The 19,719-nt window shown below is 45.0% G+C and overlaps 1 protein-coding gene across 1 annotated transcript in view; it reads left to right on the forward strand.

Moving 5' to 3' along the window:
- Positions 1 to 4,991: 4,991 nt before the first annotated feature.
- The window catches only part of slc16a4 (solute carrier family 16 member 4), a 47,188-nt gene continuing 32,460 nt past the window's right edge, over positions 4,992 to 19,719 (forward strand). Inside the window, exons 1-5 of the mRNA XM_046337900.1 lie at positions 4,992 to 5,121; positions 5,476 to 5,608; positions 6,017 to 6,160; positions 6,702 to 6,863; positions 7,043 to 7,738. Coding sequence (XP_046193856.1) covers positions 5,026 to 5,121; positions 5,476 to 5,608; positions 6,017 to 6,160; positions 6,702 to 6,863; positions 7,043 to 7,738 — 1,231 coding nt within the window. The 5' untranslated portion in view covers positions 4,992 to 5,025. The remainder of the gene's footprint in view (positions 5,122 to 5,475; positions 5,609 to 6,016; positions 6,161 to 6,701; positions 6,864 to 7,042; positions 7,739 to 19,719) is intronic.

Here is a 19,719-nt window from a genome sequence, read left to right on the forward strand (position 1 = left end):
CTAACAGAGATGTCTCTAACAGAGATGTCTAACAGAGATGTCTAACAGAGATGTCTAACAGAGATGTCTCTAACAGAGATGTCAGAGATGTCTAACAGAGATGTCTCTAACAGAGATGTCTAACAGAGATGTCTAACAGAGATGTCTAACAGAGATGTCTCTAACAGAGATGTCTAACAGAGATGTCTAACAGAGATGTCTAACAGAGATGTCTAACAGAGATGTCTCTAACAGAGATGTCTGTCTAACAGAGATGTCTCTAACAGAGATGTCTAACAGAGATGCCTAACAGAGATGTCTCTAACAGAGATGTCTCTAACAGAGATGTCTAACAGAGATGCCTAACAGAGATGTCTCTAACAGAGATGTCTCTAACAGAGATGTCTAACAGAGATGTCTAACAGAGATGTCTAACAGAGATGTCTAACAGAGATGTCTAACAGAGATGTCTAACAGAGATGTCTAACAGAGATGTCTCTAACAGAGATGTTTAACAGAGATGTTTAACAGAGATGTGTCTAACAGAGATGTCTCTAACAGAGATGTCTAACAGACATGTCTAACAGAGATGTCTAACAGAGATGTCTCTAACATAGATGTCTCTAACAGAGATGTCTAACAGAGATGTCAAACAGAGATGTCTAACAGAGAAGTCTAACAGAGATGTCTAACAGAAGAAGAAAAAAAAACTACCAGTCAATGTAGTTGCTGGGAACTAGGATAGGCTGGCAGTATTGGCTGGCAGTATTCTTGGAAATTGTGTTTGTTCTTCAAATGCTTTCAAACAAATCAAATTGTGTTTGTCACATGTTGTCACACAACAATGAAATGCTAACGTACAAGCCCTTAACCAACAATGCAGTTTTAAGAAAGATAACAAAAAATAAAAGTAACAAATAAAGTAGTAAAATAACAATAGTGAGGCTATATACAGGGGGTACCGGTACAGAGTCAATGTGTGGGGGCACCGGTTAGTCGAGGTAATTGAGGTAATATGTACATGTAGGTAGCGTTATTAAAGTGACTATGCATAGATACTCAACAGAGAGTAGCAGCAGTGTAAAATAGTGTGTGTGTGTGGGGGGGCAATGCAAATAGTCTGGGTAGCCAATTTGATTAGATGTTAAGGAGTCTTATAGCTTGGGGGTAGAATCTGTTTAGAAGCCTCTTTGACCTAGACTTGGCGCTCTGGTACCACTTGCCATGCGGTAGCAGAGAGAACAGTCTATGACTGGGGTGGCTGGAGTCTTTGACAATTTTTAGGGCCTTCCTCTGACACCTGGAACCAGTACCTTCCAAGTCTGTTTCCATGTGAAGGCGTTTTTACACGGAAATAAAATATAAACTCAACATGTAAAGTGTTGGTCCCATGTTTCATGAGCTGAAATAAAATATCCCAAATGCACAAAAAGCTTATTTCTCTCAAATGTAGTACACAAATTTGTTTACATCCTTGTTAGTGAGCATAATCCATCCACCTGACAGGTGTGGCATATCAAGAAGATGATTAAACAGCATGATTAATACACAGGTGCACCTTCTGCTGGGGACACAAAAAAAAGGCCACTCTAAAATGTGCAGTTTTGTCACACAACACAATGCCTCAGATGTCTCAAGTTTTGAAGGAGCATGTAATTGGCATGCTGACTGCAGGAATGTCCACCAAAGTTGTTGCCAGATCATTTAATGTTAATATCTCTACCATAAGCCGCCTCCAACGTTGTTTTAGAGCATGTTGAAGGGTTTCCAACCGGCATCACAACCACAGACCATGTTTAACCACTCCAGCCCAGGACCTCCACATCCGGCTTCTTCCCCTTTAGGATTGTCTGAGACCAGCCACCCAGACAGCTGATGAAACTGTGAGTTTGCACAACCGAAGAATTTCTGCACATACTGTCAGAAACCGTCTCGGGGAAGCTCATCTGCGTTGTCCTTGACCTGACTGCAGTTTGACATCGTAACCGATATCAAATCAAATTAAATGTTATTGGTCACATATACATGGTTAGCAGATGTTATTGTGAGTGTAGCGAAATGCTTGTGCTTCTAGTTCCGACAGTGCAATAATATCTAACAAGTAATCTAACAATTCCCCAACAACTACCTAATACACACAAAGCTGTTTTTCAGTCTCTCGGTCCCAGCTTTATGCACCTGTACTGACCTCACATTCTGGGTGTTAGCGGGGTGAACAGGCAAAGGCTCGGGTGGTTGTTGTCCTTGATGATCTTTTTGGCCTTCCTGTGACAACGGGTGCTGTGGCCTGGAGGGCAGGTAGTTTGCCCCCGGTGATGCGTTGTGCAGACCGCACCACCCTCTGGAGAGCCCTGCGGTTGTGGGCAGTGCAGTTGCCGTACCAGGTGGTGATACAGCCCGACAGGACGCTCTTAATTGTGCATCTATAAAAGTTTGAGGGTTTTAGGTGACAAGACACATTTCTTCAGCCTCCTGAGGTTGAAGAGGCGCTGTTGCGGACAATGAACACAATTGCATTTTGAATTCACAAAGATACCGAGATGAGATCCTGAGGCCCATTTTTGTGCCTTTCATCCGCCACCATCACCTCATGTTTCAGCATGGTAATGCACTGCCCCATGTCGCAAGGATCTGTACACAATTCCTGGAAGTCCCAGTTCTTCCATGGCCTGCAAACTCACCAGACATGTCACCCATTAAGCATGTTTGGGATGCTCTGGATCGACGTGTGCGACAGCGTGTTCTGGTTCCTGCCAATATCCAGCAACTTCACACAGCCATTGAAGAGGAGTGGGACAACATTCCACAGACCACAAGCAATATCTGATCAACTCCATCCATCAACTCCATGGTCGCGCGGTATGAGGAAATGGTGGTCACATTGTTGCATATTGGAACATTGTTGCGGCGCTTCCATTCCATTCTTAGGCTTGTGTGTGGCTGGTCGGCCATGGAAACCCATTTCATGAAGCTCCCGTCTAACAGTTCTTGTGCTGACATTTTTTCCAGAGGCAGTTTGGAATAATTTTTATGCGCTTCAGCACTCAGCGGTCCTGTTCTGTGAGCTTGTGTGGCCTAAAGTATAACATATGGAGACGGTTTACTTTGACAGTGTTGCCATGTTACGGTTTATCCTGACAGTGTTGTCATGTTGCGGTTTACTTTGACAGTGTTGTCATGTTGCGGTTTACTTTGACAGTGTTGTCATGATACGGTTGACCCTGACAGTGTTGCCATGTTACGGTTTACTTTGACAGTGTTGTCATGATACGGTTTATCCGGACAGTGTTGCCATGTTACGGTTTATCCTGACAGTGTTGTCATGTTGCGGTTTACTTTGACAGTGTTGTCATGATACGGTTGACCCTGACAGTGTTGCCATGTTACGGTTTACTTTGACAGTGTTGTCATGATACGGTTTACCCTGACAGTGTTGCCATGTTACGGTTTACCCTGACAGTGTTGCCATGTTACGGTTTACTTTGACAGTGTTGTCATGTTACGGTTTACTTTGACAGTGTTGCCATGATACGGTTTACCCTGACAGTGTTGCCATGTTACGGTTTACTTTGACAGTGTTGCCATGATACGGTTTACTTTGACAGTGTTGCCATGATACGGTTTACTTTGACAGTGTTGCCATGTTACGGTTTACTTTGACAGTGTTGCCATGATACGGTTTACTTTGACAGTGTTGCCTAACATGTACACAGCCAATCTGTAAATAGCCCACCCAACTACCTCATCCCATATTGTTATTTATCTTGCTCTTTTGCACCCCAGTATCTCTACTTGCACATCATCATCTGCACATCCATCACTCCAGTGTTAATGCTAAATTGTAATTATTTTGCCTCTATGTCCTAGTTATTGCCTTACATCCCTACTCTTCTGCATTTGCACACACTGTATATAGATTTTTCTATTGTGTTATTGACTGTACACTTGTTTATGTGTAACTCTGTGTTGTTTTTGTTGTCGCACTACTTTGCTTTATCTTGGCCAGGTCGCAGTTGTAAATGAGAACATGTTCTCAACTGGCCTACCTGGTTAAATAAAGGTGTTCTCAACTAGCCTACCTGGTTAAATAAAGGTGTTCTCAACTAGCCTACCTGGTTAAATAAAGGTGTTCTCAACTAGCCTACCTGGTTAAATAAAGGTGTTCTCAACTGGCCTACCTGGTTAAATAAAGGTGTTCTCAACTGGCCTACCTGGTTAAACAAAGGTGTTCTCAACTAGCCTACCTGGTTAAATAAAGGTGAAATAAAAATATTAATAAAAAACATGTTACAGTGTACTTTAAAAGTATTATATATGGATATGGTGTACTTTGAAAGTATTATATATGGATATGGTGTACTTTGAAAGTATTATATATGGATATGGTGTACTTTGAAAGTATTATATATGGATATGGTGTACTTTGAAAGTATTATATATGGATATGGTGTACTTTGAAAGTATTATATATGGATATGGTGTACTTTGAAAGTATTATATATGGATATGAAAGTATTAATAATGGATATGGTGTACTTTGAAGGTATTATATATGGATATGAAAGTATTATATATGGATATGGTGTACTTTGAAAGTAGTATATATGGATATGAAAGTATTATATATGGATATGAAAGTATTATATATGGATATGATGTACTTTGAAAGTATTATATATGGATATGAAAGTATTATATATGGATATGGTGTACTTTGAAAGTATTATATATGGATATGGAATTATTACATATGGATATGGTGTACTTTGAAAGTATTACATATGGATATGGTGTACTTTGAAAGTATTACATATGGATATGGTGTACTTTGAAAGTATTACATATGGATATGGTGTACTTTGAAAGTATTATATATGGATATGAAAGTATTAAATATGGATATGGTGTACTTTGAAAGTATTATATATGGATATGAAAGTATTACATATGGATATGGTGTACTTTGAAAGTGTTGCATTGTTGTGGTTTGTTTGCAGCGAGCCCAAGGTTGCCAAGGTTAACCTGTTCAGGAGAAGTAATACCAGTATGAAGACCGAGGATGAGAAGAAAGAGAAGGAGATCCAATATGAAGACCCCCCGGACGGTGGCTGGGGCTGGATGGTCGTACTTCACTGCTTCCTGGTACGGCTTCTTCTTTCCTCATCTTTGGGTGTTTTTTGGGAGGTTTACGAAATGTTTATCTATTAGACATGTTTCTAGCATTCCTTGAAATAATTGTTGATATGTTATGCAATTACACAAGGTTGTGGTCCATTTGGAAAATAAACCAAATTCCAATTCCAGCATTGAAGTAAATTTGAATTGTAGTGTACTGTACTTCCTGAATTGAAAAGGAATTGACCCCAACCCTGCATGGTTGTAGTGTGGCAGACCATGTGCTCATGTGTTGGTTTGTGTGTGTGTGTGTGTTTGTGCCTGCGTGTGTCTGTCTGCCTGCCTATCTGTGTACCTCCCTCCGTCGGTCTATGCCTCCAGGTGAATGTGCTGGTGATGGGGACCCTAAAAAGCTTTGGGATCTTCTTCGTGGCGTTCCAGGATGAGTTCGGAGGGTCAGCAGAGAGTATCAGCTGGATCGGCTCCATCATGTCTAGCCTGCGGCTCTCAGGAGGTCAGAGTTCACATGACAGGAAAACATTCAAACTACAATTGTGTGTGTGTGTGTGTGTGTGTGTGTGTGTGTGTGTGTGTGTGTGTGTGTGTGTGTGTGTGTGTGTGTGTGTGTGTGTGTGTGTGTGTGTGCGTGCGTGCGTGCGTGCGCGCGTGCGTGTCTCGCTCAAGGTCAGAGTTCACATGAAACCAAAGTCTGACCACATAACTCGTCCGTCTGGGTCTGAGGTCTGGGTCTGAGGTCTGGGGGTCTGGGTCTGAGGTCTGGGGGTCTGGCTCTTGTGTTGCATCGCCTTAACCACTGACAAAATCTGACACCTGTCTTTCTAACTAAGAAATTAGTGGATGGATGGATGAATGAACAAAGTATGGGACACATTTTCAAGTTTATCTGTTTGTTCCTGTGTAGGTCCCTTGGCCTCTGTAGCTTGTGCGAAGTTGGGTAACAGAGTGACCTCTATAGCCGGGGCTGTACTGGTCAGTGTTGGCTTCCTCCTGAGTATCTTTGCTACCAGCGTGGTATTCCTCTATATCAGCATGGGGCTGATTGTAGGTAAGCTAACAAGTTAAAAGCTCAAACAGTTAAAGAGGTTGAAGGTTAAAGTGCAGCCACTAGCCGTGCTACAAAGCAAAGTAGCCCTGGGTCCTAAGTCTTAATTTGTATACTTGCAAGTATTTGTCTTGAGGTATTTGATATACTAGAACTGAGGGGGTTATCTGTCTAGCGTTTGTATTTTGGTGAGAAATCACAGGTTTCTTAATGAAGAATTCTGAATCATAAGTATATGATTAAGCAATAAGGCACAGGGGGGTGTGATATATGGCCAGTATACCACGGCTAGGGCTGTTCTTAGGCAGGACGCAACCAGAAGTGTCTGGACATAGCCCTTAGCCGTGGTATAATGACCATATGTCACAAGCCCCCGAGGTGCCTTATTGCTATTATAAACTGGTTACCAACATAAGTAGAGCAGTAAATGTTTTGTCATACCCGTGGGTATACAGTCTGATATTCCACGACTTTCAGCCAATCAGCATTCAGGGCTTGAACCACCCAGTTTATGATCATAAACATGTCATGTATCTCCTCTCAGGCCTTGGGTTTGCGCTCCTGTACCAAGCCACCTCAGTTGCCACGGCAACATATTTCCGTAAGAGGTTAGCGACGGCCTACTCCATCGGAAGGTCTGGGATGGGCTTGACCTTCGCCCTCGCCCCCTTCACTCAGCTGCTGCTGGAAAAGTATGCCTGGCAAGGTACTGACACACAGACAGACACACACACTATGTCTGTTGGTGTGTGGGAAGTATTTCATGATTCATCATTTTATGATGTGAAAATTATGTATATTTCTCTGTCTGTCACACGTCTACTGTATGCTTATTTTAGATTGACCCTGTAAAGAGCCTGTGGCACGCCTTTGTTATTTCCACAGGAGCTCTGCTGATCCTGGGAGGCCTGATGTTGAACCTGGTGGCCTCTGGGATGCTGCTAAGACCCATCCACGTGAAGCCTGCACCACCCCCTTCCTCATCCTCATCGTCAATCATCCAAAAAAGCCCTCTGATAGGTCCAGAGAAGGAAAAGAACTGCCCTCAGAATGGATGCTGCCTTAACGGATCCACGCCGTTAACCAATGGTATCGCCAAATCAGACTCTTCCCGTTCCATTCCTCCACCCCTCCACTGGGAAGCTGAGACCCAAGAGAAGGCCACGACCCATGGGCTGGGTCAGAGCAACCACAGCCACCCACCTCCACCAAACCCTGAACTGACCAAACGTGTCCAGAACAGGCAGGTGAACGGGAACGTTCAGGAGCAGTCCCCCACCACGCCACTCACAGACACCCCCAGCCCTGTGGAACAGAACGGTACCATTAGCATAAACGGTTCCGCTGTGGTTGGGTTCTCCTCGCCGAACGGCACCACCACCGTGGACGACCCTATCCCACTGTTCGTGAAAAACCGAGTCCTGGACTTCTCCCTGTTAAAGAACCCCTTTTTCTGCATCTATACCTGGTCCCTGGTGTTTAGCCAGCTGGCTTACTTCATCCCCTACTTCCACCTGTCTGCCCGGGCCAGGAACCTGGGTATCGATGCCATGGACGCTTCCTTCATCATCTCTGTGGCAGGTTAGTTTCACCTGGTCAAATTTATACATCAACCTACAGGCAGAATTTTGTGTGACACTTGTATTTTGAGAGTCCCACATAGGTGTTGAATGTTAGTAGATGAGACAGGAATAATGTATTTTATTTGAACCAGACCCTCATTTGTCAATAAAATATATACATCCAAATGAACACTATCAATTGACAATCAGTCTGGAAAGCTAAACTCTTAGAAAAAAAGGTTTGGTTGTCCCCTTAGAAGAAGCCTTTTTGTTTCCCCCTTGTCTAAATGGTTCCACCTGGAACCAAAAGGGTTCTACCTGGAACAAAAAGGGTTCTACCTGGAACCAAAAGGGTTCTACTTGGAACCACCAACAAGTGTTATTCAAATGCTTTTCCTAGGGCGACAGCCAAAGAACCCTTTTAGGTTATAGTTAACTCCTTTTTTCCAAAGAGTGCAGTAATAGAATCCTGGGCAGGGGGTTTGACTATTCATCTTCTGAATGTAACCTTCTGTAGCTTAACATAAAAAAAATGTCAGTCTACTTAGTCAGAGGTAGAACCAGGGAACTTCCTTTTCTTTGCAGTGCAGGGCAGATTTTGTTTTAGAAGTGATGAAAAAAAATCCTAATTTAGCTTTAGCTAGGGTATGAATGATGTATGAGTACTGTAGCAGCTCAGACCCTGCAGTAGTTTTACAGCTCAGACTCAGATCCCGCAGTAGTTTTATAGCTCAGACTCAGACCCCGCAGTAGTTTTACAGCTCAGACTCAGACCCCGCAGTAGTTTTACAGCTCAGACTCAGACCCCGCAGTAGTTTTACAGCTCAGACTCAGACCCCGCAGTAGTTTTACAGCTCAGACTCAGACCCCGCAGTAGTTTTACAGCTCAGACTCAGACCCCGCAGTAGTTTTACAGCTCAGACTCAGACCCCGCAGTAGTTTTATAGCTCAGACTCAGACCCCGCAGTAGTTTTACAGCTCAGACTCAGACCCTAGCTGCAGTGGTCTTACGTAACACATGCCCTTATATAAAACCTGAACTTTGGCCCAGTGGCCCGAGCCGTGGGGTTCAGCTCAGTAGTATTCCCAATGATGAGGCTGAGGCCACTCTGTATGAAAACCAGGCATGCATCCCAAAGAGCACCCTATTTCCTATATACGGCCCTGGTAAAAACTAGTGCACTAAATAGGTAATAGTGTTCCATTTAGGGAGCACTCCAATAATAACATATCTCTCGGCCAGCCCAGTCCGTACGCTTCTACACACATGCATACTTTAGTTAAAACCGGGTGGTTAAACATACTTCATGAATTATCGAATCACACCGGTGGTGAATGTTGTACTGAGTTATGGAGTGGTGAATGTGGTACTGAGTTATGGAGTGGTGAATGTGGTACTGAGTTATGGAGTGGTGAATGTGGTACTGAGTTGTGGAGTGTGGAGTGGTGAATGTGGTACTGAGTTATGGAGTGGTGAATGTGGTACTGAGTTATGGAGTGGTGAATGTGGTACTGAGTTGTGGAGTGTGGAGTGGTGAATGTTGTACTGAGTCGTGGAGTGTGGAGTGGTGAATGTGGTACTGAGTTGTGGAGTGTGGAGCGGTGAATGTGGTACTGAGTTATGGAGTGGTGAATGTGGTACTGAGTTGTGGAGTGGTGAATGTGGTACTGAGTTATGGAGTGGTGAATGTGGTACTGAGTTGTGGAGTGGTGAATGTGGTACTGAGTTGTGGAGTGGTGAATGTGGTACTGAGTTGTGGAGTGGTGAATGTGGTACTGAGTTATGGAGTGTGGAGTGGTGAATGTGGTACTGAGTTATGGAGTGGTGAATGTGGTACTGAGTTGTGGAGTGGTGAATGTGGTACTGAGTTGTGGAGTGGTGAATGTGGTACTGAGTTATGGAGTGGTGAATGTGGTACTGAGTTGTGGAGTGGTGAATGTGGTACTGAGTTGTGGAGTGGTGAATGTGGTACTGAGTTGTGGAGTGGTGAATGTGGTACTGAGTTATGGAGTGGTGAATGTGGTACTGAGTTATGGAGTGTGGAGTGGTGAATGTGGTACTGAGTTGTGGAGTGTGGAGTGGTGAATGTGGTACTGAGTCGTGGAGTGTGGAGTGGTGAATGTGCTACTGAGTTATGGAGTGGTGAATGTGGTGCTGAGTTGTGGAGTGTGGAGTGGTGAATGTGGTACTGAGTTATGGAGTGGTGAATGTGATACTGAGTTATGGAGTGGTGAATGTGGTACTGAGTTGTGGAGTGTGGAGTGGTGAATGTGGTACTGAGTTATGGAGTGGTGAATGTGGTACTGAGTTATGGAGTGGTGAATGTGGTACTAAGTTGTGGAGTGGTGAATGTGGTACTGAGTTATGGAGTGGTGAATGTGGTGCTGAGTTGTGGAGTGTGGAGTGGTGAATGTGGTACTGAGTCGTGGAGTGTGGAGTGGTGAATGTGCTACTGAGTTATGGAGTGGTGAATGTGGTGCTGAGTTGTGGAGTGTGGAGTGGTGAATGTGGTACTGAGTCGTGGAGTGTGGAGTGGTGAATGTGGTACTGAGTCGTGGAGTGGTGAATGTGGTACTGAGTTATGGAGTGGTGATTGTGTTACTGAGTTATGGAGTGGTGAATGTGGTACTGAGTTATGGAGTGGTGAATGTGGTACTTAGTTGTGGAGTGGTGAATGTGGTACTGAGTTATGGAGTGGTGAATGTGGTACTGAGTTGTGGAGTGGTGAATGTGGTACTGAGTTGTGGAGTGGTGAATGTGGTACTGAGTTATGGAGTGGTGAATGTGGTACTGAGTTGTGGAGTGTGGAGTGTGGAGTGGTGAATGTGGTACTGAGTTGTGGAGTGTGGAGTGGTGAATGTGGTACTGAGTTGTGGAGTGTGGAGTGGTGAATGTGGTACTGAGTTGTGGAGTGTGGAGTGGTGAATGTGGTACTGAGTTATGGAGTGGTGAATGTGGTACTGAGTTGTGGAGTGGTGAATGTGGTACTGAGTTATGGAGTGGTGAATGTGGTACTGAGTTGTGGAGTGTGGAGTGTGGAGTGGTGAATGTGGTACTGAGTTGTGGAGTGTGGAGTGGTGAATGTGGTACTGAGTTGTGGAGTGTGGAGTGGTGAATGTGGTACTGAGTTGTGGAGTGTGGAGTGGTGAATGTGGTACTGAGTTATGGAGTGGTGAATGTGGTACTGAGTTGTGGAGTGGTGAATGTGGTACTGAGTTATGGAGTGGTGAATGTGGTACTGAGTTGTGGAGTGTGGAGTGGGAGTGGTGAATGTGGTACTGAGTTGTGGAGTGTGGAGTGGTGAATGTGGTACTGAGTTGTGGAGTGTGGAGTGGTGAATGTGGTACTGAGTTGTGGAGTGTGGAGTGGTGAATGTGATACTGAGTTATGGAGTGGTGAATGTGGTACTGAGTTGTGGAGTGGTGAATGTGGTACTGAGTTGTGGAGTGGTGAATGTGGTACTGAGTTATGGAGTGGTGAATGTGGTACTGAGTTGTGGAGTGGTGAATGGGGTACTGAGTTATGGAGTGGTGAATGTGATACTGAGTTATGGAGTGGTGAATGTGGTACTAAGTTGTGGAGTGGTGAATGTGGTACTGAGTTATGGAGTGGTGAATGTGGTACTGAGTTATGGAGTGGTGAATGTGGTACTGAGTTGTGGAGTGGTGAATGTGGTACTGAGTCGTGGAGTGTGGAGTGGTGAATGTGGTACTGAGTTGTGGAGTGTGGAGTGGTGAATGTGGTACTGAGTTGTGGAGTGTGGAGTGGTGAATGTGGTACTGAGTTATGGAGTGGTGAATGTGGTGCTGAGTTATGGAGTGGTGAATGTGGTACTGAGTTGTGGAGTGTGGAGTGGTGAATGTGGTACTGAGTTATGGAGTGTGGAGTGGTGAATGTGGTACTGAGTTGTGGAGTGTGGAGTGGTGAATGTGGTACTGAGTTATGGAGTGGTGAATGTGGTACTGAGTTGTGGAGTGTGGAGTGGTGAATGTGGTACTGAGTCGTGGAGTGTGGAGTGGTGAATGTGGTACTGAGTCGTGGAGTGGTGAATGTGGTACTGAGTTATGGAGTGGTGAATGTGGTACTGAGTTATGGAGTGGTGAATGTGGTACTAAGTTGTGGAGTGGTGAATGTGGTACTGAGTTATGGAGTGGTGAATGTGGTACTGAGTTGTGGAGTGTGGAGTGGTGAATGTGGTACTGAGTTATGGAGTGGTGAATGTGATACTGAGTTATGGAGTGGTGAATGTGGTACTGAGTTGTGGAGTGTGGAGTGGTGAATGTGGTACTGAGTTATGGAGTGGTGAATGTGGTACTGAGTTATGGAGTGGTGAATGTGGTACTAAGTTGTGGAGTGGTGAATGTGGTACTGAGTTATGGAGTGGTGAATGTGGTACTGAGTCGTGGAGTGGTGAATGTGGTGCTGAGTTGTGGAGTGTGGAGTGGTGAATGTGGTACTGAGTCGTGGAGTGTGGAGTGGTGAATGTGGTACTGAGTTATGGAGTGGTGAATGTGGTACTGAGTTATGGAGTGGTGAATGTGGTACTGAGTTATGGAGTGGTGAATGTGGTGCTGAGTTGTGGAGTGTGGAGTGGTGAATGTGGTACTGAGTCGTGGAGTGTGGAGTGGTGAATGTGGTACTGAGTTATGGAGTGGTGAATGTGGTACTGAGTTGTGGAGTGTGGAGTGGTGAATGTGGTACTGAGTTGTGGAGTGTGGAGTGGTGAATGTGGTACTGAGTTGTGGAGTGTGGAGTGGTGAATGTGGTACTGAGTTATGGAGTGGTGAATGTGGTACTGAGTTGTGGAGTGGTGAATGTGGTACTGAGTTATGGAGTGGTGAATGTGGTACTGAGTTGTGGAGTGTGGAGTGTGGAGTGGTGAATGTGGTACTGAGTTGTGGAGTGTGGAGTGGTGAATGTGGTACTGAGTTGTGGAGTGTGGAGTGGTGAATGTGGTACTGAGTTGTGGAGTGTGGAGTGGTGAATGTGATACTGAGTTATGGAGTGGTGAATGTGGTACTGAGTTGTGGAGTGGTGAATGTGGTACTGAGTTGTGGAGTGGTGAATGTGGTACTGAGTTATGGAGTGGTGAATGTGGTACTGAGTTGTGGAGTGGTGAATGGGGTACTGAGTTATGGAGTGGTGAATGTGGTACTGAGTTAATGTGGTGCTGAGTTGTGGAGTGTGGAGTGGTGAATGTGGTACTGAGTCGTGGAGTGTGGAGTGGTGAATGTGGTACTGAGTTATGGAGTGGTGAATGTGGTACTGAGTTGTGGAGTGTGGAGTGGTGAATGTGGTACTGAGTTGTGGAGTGTGGAGTGGTGAATGTGGTACTGAGTTGTGGAGTGTGGAGTGGTGAATGTGGTACTGAGTTATGGAGTGGTGAATGTGGTACTGAGTTGTGGAGTGGTGAATGTGGTACTGAGTTATGGAGTGGTGAATGTGGTACTGAGTTGTGGAGTGTGGAGTGTGGAGTGGTGAATGTGGTACTGAGTTGTGGAGTGTGGAGTGGTGAATGTGGTACTGAGTTGTGGAGTGTGGAGTGGTGAATGTGGTACTGAGTTGTGGAGTGTGGAGTGGTGAATGTGGTACTGAGTTATGGAGTGGTGAATGTGGTACTGAGTTGTGGAGTGGTGAATGTGGTACTGAGTTGTGGAGTGGTGAATGTGGTACTGAGTTATGGAGTGGTGAATGTGGTACTGAGTTGTGGAGTGGTGAATGGGGTACTGAGTTATGGAGTGGTGAATGTGATACTGAGTTATGGAGTGGTGAATGTGGTACTAAGTTGTGGAGTGGTGAATGTGGTACTGAGTTATGGAGTGGTGAATGTGGTACTGAGTTATGGAGTGGTGAATGTGGTACTGAGTTGTGGAGTGGTGAATGTGGTACTGAGTCGTGGAGTGTGGAGTGGTGAATGTGGTACTGAGTTGTGGAGTGTGGAGTGGTGAATGTGGTACTGAGTTGTGGAGTGGTGAATGTGGTACTGAGTTATGGAGTGGTGAATGTGGTGCTGAGTTATGGAGTGGTGAATGTGGTACTGAGTTGTGGAGTGTGGAGTGGTGAATGTGGTACTGAGTTATGGAGTGTGGAGTGGTGAATGTGGTACTGAGTTGTGGAGTGTGGAGTGGTGAATGTGGTACTGAGTTGTGGAGTGTGGAGTGGTGAATGTGGTACTGAGTCGTGGAGTGTGGAGTGAATGTGGTACTGAGTTATGGAGTGGTGAATGTGGTACTGAGTTATGGAGTGGTGAATGTGGTACTAAGTTGTGGAGTGGTGAATGTGGTACTGAGTTATGGAGTGGTGAATGTGGTACTGAGTTGTGGAGTGTGGAGTGGTGAATGTGGTACTGAGTTATGGAGTGGTGAATGTGATACTGAGTTATGGAGTGGTGAATGTGGTACTGAGTTGTGGAGTGTGGAGTGGTGAATGTGGTACTGAGTTATGGAGTGGTGAATGTGGTACTGAGTTATGGAGTGGTGAATGTGGTACTAAGTTGTGGAGTGGTGAATGTGGTACTGAGTTATGGAGTGGTGAATGTGGTACTGAGTCGTGGAGTGGTGAATGTGGTGCTGAGTTGTGGAGTGTGGAGTGGTGAATGTGGTACTGAGTCGTGGAGTGTGGAGTGGTGAATGTGGTACTGAGTTATGGAGTGGTGAATGTGGTACTTAGTTGTGGAGTGGTGAATGTGGTACTGAGTTATGGAGTGGTGAATGTGGTACTGAGTTGTGGAGTGTGGAGTGGTGAATGTGGTACTGAGTTATGGAGTGGTGAATGTGGTACTGAGTTGTGGAGTGTGGAGTGGTGAATGTGGTACTGAGTCTTGGAGTGTGGAGTGGTGAATGTGGTACTGAGTCGTGGAGTGGTGAATGTGGTACTGAGTTATGGAGTGGTGAATGTGGTACTGAGTTATGGAGTGGTGAATGTGGTACTAAGTTGTGGAGTGGTGAATGTGGTACTGAGTTATGGAGTGGTGAATGTGGTACTGAGTTGTGGAGTGTGGAGTGGTGAATGTGGTACTGAGTTATGGAGTGGTGAATGTGATACTGAGTTATGGAGTGGTGAATGTGGTACTGAGTTGTGGAGTGTGGAGTGGTGAATGTGGTACTGAGTTATGGAGTGGTGAATGTGGTACTGAGTTATGGAGTGGTGAATGTGGTACTAAGTTGTGGAGTGGTGAATGTGGTACTGAGTTATGGAGTGGTGAATGTGGTACTGAGTCGTGGAGTGGTGAATGTGGTGCTGAGTTGTGGAGTGTGGAGTGGTGAATGTGGTACTGAGTCGTGGAGTGTGGAGTGGTGAATGTGGTACTGAGTTATGGAGTGGTGAATGTGGTACTTAGTTGTGGAGTGGTGAATGTGGTACTGAGTTATGGAGTGGTGAATGTGGTACTGAGTTGTGGAGTGTGGAGTGGTGAATGTGGTACTGAGTTATGGAGTGGTGAATGTGGTACTGAGTTGTGGAGTGGTGAATGTGGTACTGAGTTGTGGAGTGGTGAATGTGGTACTGAGTTATGGAGTGGTGAATGTGGTACTGAGTTGTGGAGTGGTGAATGGGGTACTGAGTTATGGAGTGGTGAATGTGGTACTGAGTTATGGAGTGGTGAATGTGGTACTGAGTTATGGAGTGGTGAATGTGGTACTGAGTTATGGAGTGGTGAATGTGGTACTGAGTTGTGGAGTGTGGAGTGGTGAATGTGGTACTGAGTCGTGGAGTGTGGAGTGGTGAATGTGGTACTGAGTTGTGGAGTGGTGAATGTGGTACTGAGTTATGGAGTGGTGAATGTGGTACTGAGTTGTGGAGTGGTGAATGGGGTACTGAGTCGTGGAGTGGTGAATGTGGTACTGAGTTACGAAGTGGTGAATGTGGTACTGAGTTATGGAGTGGTGAATGTGGTACTGAGTTATGGAGTGGTGAATGTGGTACTGAGTTGTGGAGTGTGGAGTGGGGTACTGAGTTGTGGAGTGGTGAATGTGGTACTGAGTTGTGGAGTGGTGAATGTGGTACTGTGTTGTGGAGTGGTGAATGTGGTACTGAGTTATGGAGTGGTGAATGTGGTACTTAGTTATGGAGTGGTGAATGGGGTTGTCTGTAACTAGTTATGGTTGTCTGTAACTAGTTATGGTTGTCTGTAACTAGTTTTGGTTGTCAGTAACTAGTTCTGTCAAATGGTTTCCAAGATAATGTCTGTTGCCACAGTCTGCTCTGTGTTTGGTAATGGAGGGAATGTAATGATAGGAGATGTGTACTGTGTTGTGACAGACTGTCACGTCGAGTAGCTAGCTAGCTAGCGCACAAGCTTTGAGTTCTGAGATTAGGACTGGGAGTGTTAGGATGGGTGCTGGTACGTGTATTCATGTAGGCCTAACACAGAGGTTTATGTGCCGGGGTCCAGTAGAGTCAATGAAGACCAGCCAGACAAAGCCAGCAGTGGGTATGGATGTCTCTATTTTCATCTTGACCCCTGAGTACCCCTAAAAAAAGCAGAGGGCTGACGATCCGGGTGCCGCAGAGAACATTAGTGGATGGCCTGTCCTCTTGAGTTAACCCTATCAGTCCTTAGATCACATCTAAAATTGGCTTTTCATTTCATCTGACTGTCATTCATCTGCATGTCCAGCCCTCAGATTTAGAGCCTCACAATGAAGGGTTTTATTTTCAGGACAACCAGGGCTACAAGGAAGTGTTTCCCCCATGTTCTGGTCAGGATAACCAGGGCTACAATGAAGTGTTTTCCCATGTTCTGGTCAGGACAACCAGGACTACAATGAAGTGTTTTCCCATGTTCTGGTCAGGACAACCAGGGCTACAATGAAGTGTTTTCCCATGTTCTGGTCAGGATAACCAGGGCTACAATGAAGTGTTTTCCCATGTTCTGGTCAGGATAACCAGGGCTACAATGAAGTGTTTTCCCCATGTTCTGGTCAGGACAACCAGGACTACAATGAAGTGTTTTCCCATGTTCTGGTCAGGACAACCAGGGCTACAATGAAGTGTTTTCCCATGTTCTGGTCAGGATAACCAGGGCTACAATGAAGTGTTTTCCCCATGTTCTGGTCAGGATAACCAGGGCTACAATGAAGTGTTTTCCCCATGTTCTGGTCAGGATAACCAGGGCTACAATGAAGTGTTTTCCCATGTTCTGGTCAGGACAACCAGGGCTACAATGAAGTGTTTTCCCATGTTCTGGTCAGGACAACCAGGGCTACAATGAAGTGTTTTCCCATGTTCTGGTCAGGACAACCAGGGCACAAAACTATCTAACACAAACAGTTGCATTCATGAGTTTTATTGACAAATGTCAAATTAGAAAATGAGGTCCACATGAACTCATATGAACGCTGTAAGTACAGAACTTGTTTGCTCGGTGGGACATACATTTCCAACTAGTCAGAGATAACTGTGTGGAGTTTGTGACAGCAACTATGTGAGCAAATTACATTATTATAGACATTATGTCCTGGGATTTCCCATGATCTATGTAGAAGAACCCCTTACAGTATTATAGACACTATGTCCTGGGATTTACTATGATCTTCTATGTAGAAGAACCCCTTACAGTATTATAGACACTATGTCCTGGGATTTACTATGATCTTCTATGTAGAAGAACCCCTTACAGTATTATAGACACTATGTCCTGGGATTTACTATGATCTTCTATGTAGAAGAACCCCTTACAGTATTATAGACACTATGTCCTGGGATTTACTATGATCTTCTATGTAGAAGAACCCCTTACAGTATTATAGACACTATGTCCTGGGATTTACTATGATCTTCTATGTAGAAGAACCCCTTACAGTATTATAGACACTATGTCCTGGGATTTACTATGATCTTCTATGTAGAAGAACCCCTTACAGTATTATAGACACTATGTCCTGGGATTTACTATGATCTTCTATGTAGAAGAACCCCTTACCTTCTAATGACTCTTGTGTAGTTTGGGAATGTGTTCATGTGTCTCAGCTTTTCATAGATACAGGTTATAGCTCAAACCGTTCGGACTCGCCAGAGGTTTTTGTGAAAATAGCTGTCACCAGGCCCCTTCAGGAACCACCCTTGTTTCAGAAACACAGCTCTAGCTCAGCCCCTGTTTATCACACAGACTAGTGGTTGGTATCTATGGATGCAGAAGTACATAATGGTACAACCCAGAAGTATGTAGCTCAAACGCACCTTTTAAAGGGGGTTAGAAGTACAAAACACGCAAGCGTTATGGTGAAAGTCATTGGGTTAAAGGGTTTAACACAGTGAGGTGGAGAACATTAAGGGATGGTCTATGCTCCTCATGGAGTTAAAAGGTTTTCATAAGTAGGTCTGTGATTAGGGGGGATGATGGTATTGGGGTATTCTCAACACACATTTGTTCTGTCTCACATTCTGCTGTCATGTCATTCCCAGAAAGTGAACAGAGACAGAGAGAGACAGAGAGAGACTGCCACCCACTCCTGCCACAACAAACCCAACATATCCCCAATGTCCCCCAGCCTTCTCCCTCCCTCCCTCTCCTCCCCACATCAATTGAAAGAGGCCCTTTCAGCTAGCTGAGCTCAGACAGAGAGGAGGGCCACCATAGTCCAGACCATAGAAATCGAATTACTAGAACGCACATTCCCATTCCAGTCCATGTTCATTCATTCTATTATTTCTATTTCTATGCTCCAGACAAGTCCTCATGTCAGGCCATCGTCGCTGCTCCACTGGCATTGCTAGGCAACGGCTTACTGAGTAAAAGTGGCTGCCGTGGCGACAGGAGGGCATCCCGATTATCATTTTTTTGTCCAATGTTGAAGTGGCTGGTTGATATTGTTCGCTCAGAATCGCTGAGGCGGAGATGTGTACAAATGGAGAGGCGAGATGAGCCAACAGTGCTTGTTTAGTAATGAGAAGGACTGGGGGAAAGAGGAATGACTAACATGTGTTTTAAACCCCTGCTTTAACGGGGGGACCTCACTAGGGGATCATGTGGTTTTAAACCCCTGCTTTAACAGGGGGACCTCACTAGGGAATCATGGGGTTTAAACCCCTGCTTTAACAGGGGGACCTCACTAGGGAATCATGTGGTTTAAACCCCTGCTTTAACAGGGGGACCTCACTAGGGAATCATGTGGTTTTAAACCCCTGATTTAACAGGTGACCTCACTAGGGAATCATGGGGTTTAAACCCCTGCTTTAACAGGGGGACCTCACTACGGGAATCATGTGATTTAAACTCCTGCTTTAACAGGTGACCTCAATAGGGAATCATGTGGTTTAAACCCCTGCTTTAACAGGGGGACCTCACTAGGGAATCATGTGGTTTTAAACCCCTGCTTTAACAGGTGACCTCACTAGGGAATCATGGGGTTTTAAACCCCTGATTTAACAGGTGACCTCACTAGGGAATCATGTGGTTTTAAACCCATGCTTTAACAGGTGACCTCACTAAGGGAATCATGTGGTTTAAACCCCTGATTTAACAGGGTGACCTCACTAGGGAATCATGTGGTTTAAACCCCTGATTTAACAGGGGGACCTCACTAGGGAATCATGTGGTTTTAAACCCCTGCTTTAACAGGTGACCTCACTAAGGGAATCATGTGGTTTTAAACTCTTTAACTCCATGAGGAGCGTAGTCCATCCACTTCTCCTCGTCACTGTGGAAGCTTGCTCAGTCTGATACTTTTTGTTTATGACAGTTTACGGTGGAACACGTGAACATGTAGTTTCAGAATTCGACCTGTTGGAGACCCCTGATTTACACTATATATATATAAACCCCTGCTATATATATATATATATATTCCCTATATATATGCCCCGGTCAACTGTAAGTGCTGTTATAGTGAAATGTAAACGTCTAGGAGCTACAAAGGCTCAGCCGCGAATTGGTAGGCCACACAAGCTCACAGAACGGGAACACCGAGTGTTGAAGTGCCTAAAAATCGTCGGCCCTCAGTTGCAACACTCACTTCCGAGTTCCAAACTGCCTCTGGATGCAACGTCAGCACAAGAAC

Source organism: Oncorhynchus gorbuscha, linkage group LG03 (assembly GCF_021184085.1).
Source record: "Oncorhynchus gorbuscha isolate QuinsamMale2020 ecotype Even-year linkage group LG03, OgorEven_v1.0, whole genome shotgun sequence".
Lineage (NCBI taxonomy): Eukaryota > Metazoa > Chordata > Actinopteri > Salmoniformes > Salmonidae > Oncorhynchus > Oncorhynchus gorbuscha.